Below are 7,078 nucleotides of genomic sequence, written 5' to 3'. Positions count from 1 at the left end.
GCACACCAGCGTCCAAACAGCAACCCTGGATGCGTTTTTTCCTGGAAGTGTCAAGGCAAAAAAATGAGGAACCGAGTTTTTGAATCATTGTAATTACCTGTACTGAGGTGAGCTGTAAAAACAGTTATTAAACATTAGCCTGTGATTCCCACAGAGGTCTTAGGTTGGCTCGAGTCCAGAAAGATGTGTGTAGCACTGGCGGCTGGCCCAGTGAGGTAGTCGAGGTTACTCCTTCTCTATTTTTTCAACGGATATGAGGGAGATCAAAATATAACTGCTTAATCTCATCTTGAACATAGGAGAGAGGAGATAAGTAGAGAAAAAATAATGTTGGTTTTAACCTTTTGGACTTGACCAGAGTCGCTTTGCATGACTCATAGTTCAAAATAATCCTCGTTTATCTTACACTGGGCTGTGGTGCAGTTCCTTTAAGCCACCTTTCAAACAAAAGGTTTGAACAGGAGAGCAGAAAATAGCCTGAAGCCTTCAATTTTAGCTCACAAGGTTTAAATGTAGAAACTTTGGCCATATTAAAATGAGGATCCACCATTTTTACAGCACATGCTTGACATAAAAAATATCAGGAAAATCTCCCAGGTCCTCCTTATCTGATTTTAATATTCTCTCAGCATCTTTTATTTCTTGTTTTAAGCAATTATTTCCTCCTCAGGACTCCCCTACCTCACACACTCCCTCCTTCTGAAACACACATTAACACCAGGCAAGAGCCGTAAAAACTCAACTCAATTAAAGTGCCTCTTTCCTGGAAGCCAGCCTCAGACAGAGCACAAGGTATGCAGGGAATGGGAACCATATCTATGTGTGTGCGTTCGGGGAAATGGGGGGGGGGGGGGGGGGGGGGGATAGAAATGAAGAAACTCACCTCCTGCCTAATTTTACCAACAGGCGCAATCTAGCTTGACCAACCACTTACACACACACTCTGCTTTGGCTGCGCACTAAAAAACAACAAAACTAAAACCACAGACCGTCATAAATCTCCTCCACGTGGACCCTTTCACCTATTTGACCTCAAACACACACACACACACACACACACACACATATCCATACACACTCCCTGGAGGACACCATCCTCTTTCAGCCCCTCAGGCAGGATGTATAAAATCCCACTGCATTCCTTTCCAGTTAGGTCCAGCCCAAAGTGAGCTCTCCACACAGTGACTGCTGTGTCAAAGTGTGCATGCATGACGTTGACCTAAACCCTCTCCTTCTGGGAAACCCTTTGTTACTGTGCCATGTGCACATCAGCTGTGCCCTCCCTCCATCCTTTCCTTCCATCCTTCCTTATATGTTCTCCAATCCCTGTGGAATTTATCCACAATCCTCTGGCAAAGAAACGGAGAAGCGTGGATCGGAACAATTTTAACCCGGCGATGAATGTGTGTCCTCCTCGTGCTGCTGCTGCACTTTTTCAAAGTGTGCCGACTGAATAAACACTGCTTTGTTTAACTAGGAAATCCCAATTGTAAGTAAATAGTCTTGCTGCGAGGCCAGGAATTGCTGGAATACAAACCATTTTACAATTTATTAGAGTAAGTTAAAAGTGTGTGCAGTCAATATTGAATTAGTGGAAGTTCAAAAGAAGAAAAACAAAACAGTAAATTAAGACACAAGGCAAATGCATTGACTTTTGTAAAAATAGTGCTTTTTAATATAAATTATTGAAATATTTTAGAAATATAAATATGTGCAACGTTCCTTTTCATTTATTTCTGTAATGCTTTGTCATTTCAGGTATTACAGCTTGTATTGCCAGACTAGTGGCCAGCCTGTTGCGAGAGAGTCTTTATAAAAGACAATATGATTCACATACACGTGGTCCACCGGTGCAACACATGTAAAAAAAAAAAAAGAAAGAAAAAAAAGTTGGTGTTGATGTGACCCAGATTTGACCAAAAAAAAGTGTGCCGCCCTCGCCTCGAGTGGCCATGTGAGCTCAAACAGACAAAAACATAAAAGGCTGCCACTCCAATATGGATCACAGGTACGGGTAAAACAGCAAAAGCACTTCCTTTTTTTTCTTTTTTTGATCAAATCTAAGTTTTGAATTCTGGTTTACAAAAGGCTTCTTTTTTAAGAATCACTTGAGGGAAAAGTGTAGTGTATCCTTAACATTCAGACAAGTCCAACTGTTCACTTCTCCTCCTCCAGAGGTTATGATGGAAAAGTAGACAAAAAAGTAAAAAATACAAATCCTTTCTGAAGTTACAGGAGAAGGCAGACAGATATTCAAACACACTGGGGCATTTTAACAAATAGAAATGAGCCGGAGATGATAATCTAAGACAGAAATAAGACTCAGCTAAAATCTTTTTTTCCCTCACACGGGGCAGTTATATTTACAGGAGCGGCGTCCTGTTGTGCTCTATCATTTCCTCTTATCGGAGTTTTTGTTTAGCTATATACCAGTATGTCTCCTCCCACCTTTCTCCCCCAAGTCTACCCCTCCTTTTCAGTTTCCTTCTCCCAATCCCACTCCTCCCTCTGCTTTAAAATCCTCGCCCTCTCCGCATCTTTGGGATCATCACCATTATCATCATTCCCCCAAGGAGCTTTACAGTGTCGCTGACATTTTTCCAGCCAGTCGGGATAAAAATAAGGTCTGCTGTTTTGTTTGGTCCCATGCCAGGTCTTTTGTCCCGGTAAAAAAAGCTTTTGTCTCGGCAAGAGCGGCCTGTTTTCTGTCACTGTCAAAGCATACATGCATCTCTGAAACAAAAAGGCAGGGGGAGGGGGGGCTGGGCAGTCAAATGGTTATGGATCAGGAACAAGGAACACATAGGAGAAGAAAATGCTTAGTAATTATTTTTTTAACCTCCCCCCATCCCCCAAAACTCCCATGCTAACAAAACCTTCATGTGGTTTATACCTGTGCGTGTGTTTGAGGGTGTGGGTGTGTGTTTGCATATGTGGAGCTAGAGTGCATGACCGTCCCACTCCCCCTCTATGAGGCAACACTTGCGGGAAGCAGCAATGGAAATGTGTGCACCACCACAACACAAACACACTCACACACACACTCATGCTCACACTCAGACAAACAAATCCTGTGCGTTCTCTGTACAGCCCCCCCCCCCCCCCTCCCCGTTTGGACTTTGCCTTTTCTCTGAAACCCCCACTCCATCCACTCTCTCTTTACCCACTGCCGTTTGTCTGTCCAGTTGTAAATGTCACGCAGACAGCAGCAGCTTTCTTTTGAAGCACATTAAACCCACCAAAATATCACTGGTGGTGCATTGATCATGCCTTCGCTGCCATCGTTAATATCGACCAGTCAGGTTAATCTTCTACGAGGCACTGCTCTGCGTCTCAGTCAGTCATAGGAAACGTTGACCTTTGACCTCAGGCTTCATCTGCCACTCACTTGAGTGGTCAGTGTTTTTGTTTTTGTGTTTTTGCAAGGCAGGATGGACGAGGTAATCGTCGGTTACCCAAATCACACTCCTCATCCCCAGAAGGTCAGCGGGTGACCCAGAGTAGATCAGTGATCAGCTGATTCTGGAAAACTGACCTCATGTTAGCACTTAAGGCTCAGTCTGGTCAGTTTATGTCCACACAGACAATCTCGCATTCACCGAGAGCTGGTCCGTGCTGTAATCCTGGCACTTGGTCCATGCAGTAGAACCTGTTGCAGTTCCTGTCAGTCATATAGGAGCATCATACTCATCCAGGTAGTCTCTAAGTGTGTCCGGGAGCTGCTCAGTCCGCTCAGACGCCCCCAGGCCCCGATTGTTCAGCGTCCTCCTGCACATGTGCTGCAGGCTGGAGAGACAAGTCGAGAGGGGTCGACGCAATTCCAGGGGGATTTTCTCCCCACCGGTGTGGATCAGATAAACATTGTGTGCCTTTGTTTTTGTCTGTCCTGGATTGTCCCCACTCGCCCGTTCCTTGGTCCCTTCAGTATCTTGCCCCTTCCCCATGTAGTGCGCTATGAGTTTCAGCACACAGTCAAATTGTGGGAGCTCCTGGGTATTTTGGGGGTCTGGCTGTAGGAAGAAGCCTCCTCCCTCACTGTGGATTCGCAAATTCTTGGTTCCCTTAGTTGTTTGGACAGAGAGTGTGAAGAAGTGGTGGTGGTCTGAGGAGTCACGGACCAGGAAAGTGCCAGGGGGTTGAGAGCGTAGCAGGGAGCTGGCTTCCCGGCCTCCGACAGCTCCCCAGTAAAAGCCACTCTGCTGAAGCTTATGCAGTGCACGCATCACCTGAAACGGGTAAAAAAAAAAAGCCATGGTGAATTTCCAAGAATGCCAAAGAAACCACACACACAAAACGTAATAGTTTAGCTAACTCCTCAGATGTGTCTGACCTGCTGGTAGTGTTCATGCGAGCTGAAGGGCTTGAAATGATGCGGGGTAAAGTTCGACCCCTGAACCCTGCCCTCTGGAGAGGTGATGCTGCTCATGGCAAGGGGGTTGTGTCCTGCAAAGGTTACCATGGCCATGCCATGGCCCCCTGCCTCTCCCTGCTGATCGAGAGGCAGGGGGCCCAGAAAAGGAGCGCCGGATTGGACAGGTGGAAGAGAGTCGGCAGCAGAGCGAGAGGGGAGACGAGGGGGGGAGCGGGGTGAGGATGGCGGGGTCACACACCGGGTCCAGGGCCCCGGGGAAGAGGAGTCTGATGCATCCAGAGAGGGGCTGGTAGAGAGCACCTATACACAGCTGGAGGGAGACAGTGAGCAAAGATTAAGCACTTCCAGCTATATATAACCTAATCTTGGCATGCAAATATAGAGCCATAGAGCCTCATTTGAATTTCACTCCTGCATAGGCAGTGAGAAATAAATGGCCACTGTGCCACACTGGAGCTCTCAGTTTACCCCCATAAAAATGCAGTTATGGCGACTGTAACAAATGCATAAGGCAGGAGCGGGCAGCGAGCAGGCAGGTTATATTTAGTTTAAATGAATGCACTGCTTACTCGTGCTGCTGCACCGTGCAGCCAGACAGCAACTGGATCCTGATTGCTTTCAATTGTCTTCGATCGGGCGCACCGCAACAAGGGATTTCTGAATCGGGGTCACTGTGAAAGAGTCCAGCCAGCGCAATTTTTTCTTTTATTAACCCCCTCCCTTTCTCTTTGCTAAATAGCTGTATTCCTGCTCGGAGGCCCCGTTCTCCGGTTTCACGATGACTGAAAAGGTGTCCCGTCTGGTTCTGGTTTCCCGAGATACCCTGCAGGCACTACGGGAATTGGAAGTCGGCTTCACCGGACAGTGCAGGCGCCATAGCGACTCAGAACTGCAACGGAGCCACTGGCGTTAAACTCGGTCCACTACTGATGATACTGCGAACCCCCCGAGCATTAACACTTTTAGGACCGTCTTCAGCGAGAGCCCGAGCTGCTAAATAAAACCACAGCGCTTTAAAGTGCCCCATACCCCAGTTTTCTGTCATTTTGCCTACTTTAAGACGATGACCAGCGAACCGCTTTTAAATGTTTTAACTTACCTTGTGGATACACTCAGCCCAGCGCCGCAGCCGCTCGTCGCCAAAAGAAAAGATACGCAAACTACCCGAAAGTAGTGCTTGAAAAAATATTAACTCAGGCATTAAAATCCATAAAAAAGTATCCAAAAGAGCGTGTGGGTTTCCTTACCGAGCAGAGGAATGTGTCGGCAGCGGTATCTGCCGGAGAACTCCCCGTGTGTGTGTTGGGGGAGGAGGGGAGGGGAGGAGGTTTACTGGAGGTTGTTTCCAGTGAGTAAAGCCGATGTTCGTAAAGCTCCGCCCCCCTCCGTTCAGAGGTTCTTCCAGTAAACACACGAACGCACGCTCACGCACGCAAAAGAACACACGCGCGGGCTCGCGCCCGCTCTTGGCGAATCGCCAATAAATAATCAGCGTGACCTTTACCGGGCTGTTTCCTGGTACTGCTGCTGGATTCCCTTCTCGACAAGGTGAAAAAGTTAAAAGCTCCACATATGGCACAATATAAAACCGCAGCTATGGCTCATGTTTTAGAGACATACTCCACATATTCTCGCTATAATAACTAACCATAATATGCTTCTGCATGCACTGCAGGACCCTTCTTTTCTTCTGCATTCATCTAACACTCAGATCTGCCGTTAAAGCATTAAAAATACTCAGCTCTATGTAAAATAATGCATCCAAGTGTTGATATCTATGTAGAAATCAGCATTTCCCCCGAAAATATGGGTTATATATACGGGTTCACACCCGTAGAAGACATTTTGTTCTTTCTCCCTAAAGGAAAATCAGCAGGATTGTAATAAAAATCTTATTTACTTTTTTTCTTTTTATCAGGGTTACTTTTACTGATGCAGAAGATTGCCAGGATTACCAGGAAAATGCGCAGACTTCTGTTAAAGTCTTAAACAAAAAATATCTTAATGTATGCAAATATTATTCTTAGTTTTAATACATATCAGGTCTCAGTAATCCCAGATAGGTAGGAGAATTTTTTCTTTTATTTTTAAAAAAACACCCCTAAATTTGTATCTCGGTGAAAAGTTGTCATAATGCTGTGAATTAAAGTACTCTTGAGTATCTATTCAATATTTAGTCTGCTGAGGTTGAGTAAAGACTCAAGTATTTTAAAACTGTACCACAGTGAATGTTACTCTACTATTTATTAAATTTGCTGTAGTTTGTTTGGACAAACACAGAATACAAAAGCACATGTGCACAAATTAAGAAAAAAAGCACTGGTAGAAGTTTTTTTAGGTTTTTTTTCACTGAAATAATCAAGTAGCCTACTTTCAAGGTTTATGTCTATTTCCTTTTGCTGTTACAAATCTCTCTGCTGAGTTTCCATAAACAAAGCCTTACCTTAAGGTCAGATATTTTCAAGCTATTCAGCATCAACATGGGCTGTCATTGCATTCTCCCTTCTTTTTCTTAACAGCATGAAGGATAAATAGCGTCTGACCTACAACAAACTGGCTTATGTTTAAAGATAGGGGTCCCTCAGTCCGCTGTGTCGTGTCCGTGTCAGGAAACATCTGACTTACTGCAAATGCTCTTGAGCAACAGCCTACAGTGTTGCTTGAGCCATGCAAATGTAATGAAAGGTTGAAAGAGTGACTCGTTTT

The 7,078-nt window shown here is 45.2% G+C and overlaps 1 protein-coding gene across 3 annotated transcripts; it reads right to left on the bottom strand.

The window, feature by feature from the left end:
- Positions 1–833: 833 nt before the first annotated feature.
- socs3b (suppressor of cytokine signaling 3b) lies at positions 834–6,944 on the bottom strand. 3 transcript variants are annotated; one of them, XM_085171156.1, is made up of 3 exons: positions 6,816–6,944; positions 4,331–4,682; positions 834–4,226 (listed from the first exon to the last, which is right to left on the bottom strand). In XM_085171156.1, the coding sequence occupies exons 2-3, from the start codon at positions 4,463–4,465 to the stop codon at positions 3,669–3,671; spliced, it is 693 nt and encodes a 230-aa protein (XP_085027282.1). In that variant the 5' UTR covers positions 4,466–4,682; positions 6,816–6,944; the 3' UTR covers positions 834–3,668. The 3 variants fall into 3 exon arrangements, with proteins under 3 accessions (XP_085027282.1, XP_085027280.1, XP_085027281.1); XM_085171154.1 differs by lacking the exon at positions 6,816–6,944 and adding an exon at positions 5,472–5,833; XM_085171155.1 differs by lacking the exon at positions 6,816–6,944 and adding an exon at positions 5,620–5,833.
- Between the last annotated feature and the right edge of the window lie 134 nt (positions 6,945–7,078).

Source organism: Neolamprologus multifasciatus, chromosome 8 (assembly GCF_963576455.1).
Source record: "Neolamprologus multifasciatus chromosome 8, fNeoMul1.2, whole genome shotgun sequence".
NCBI lineage: Eukaryota > Metazoa > Chordata > Actinopteri > Cichliformes > Cichlidae > Neolamprologus > Neolamprologus multifasciatus.
This window is presented reverse-complemented; position numbering and strand designations above follow the sequence as displayed.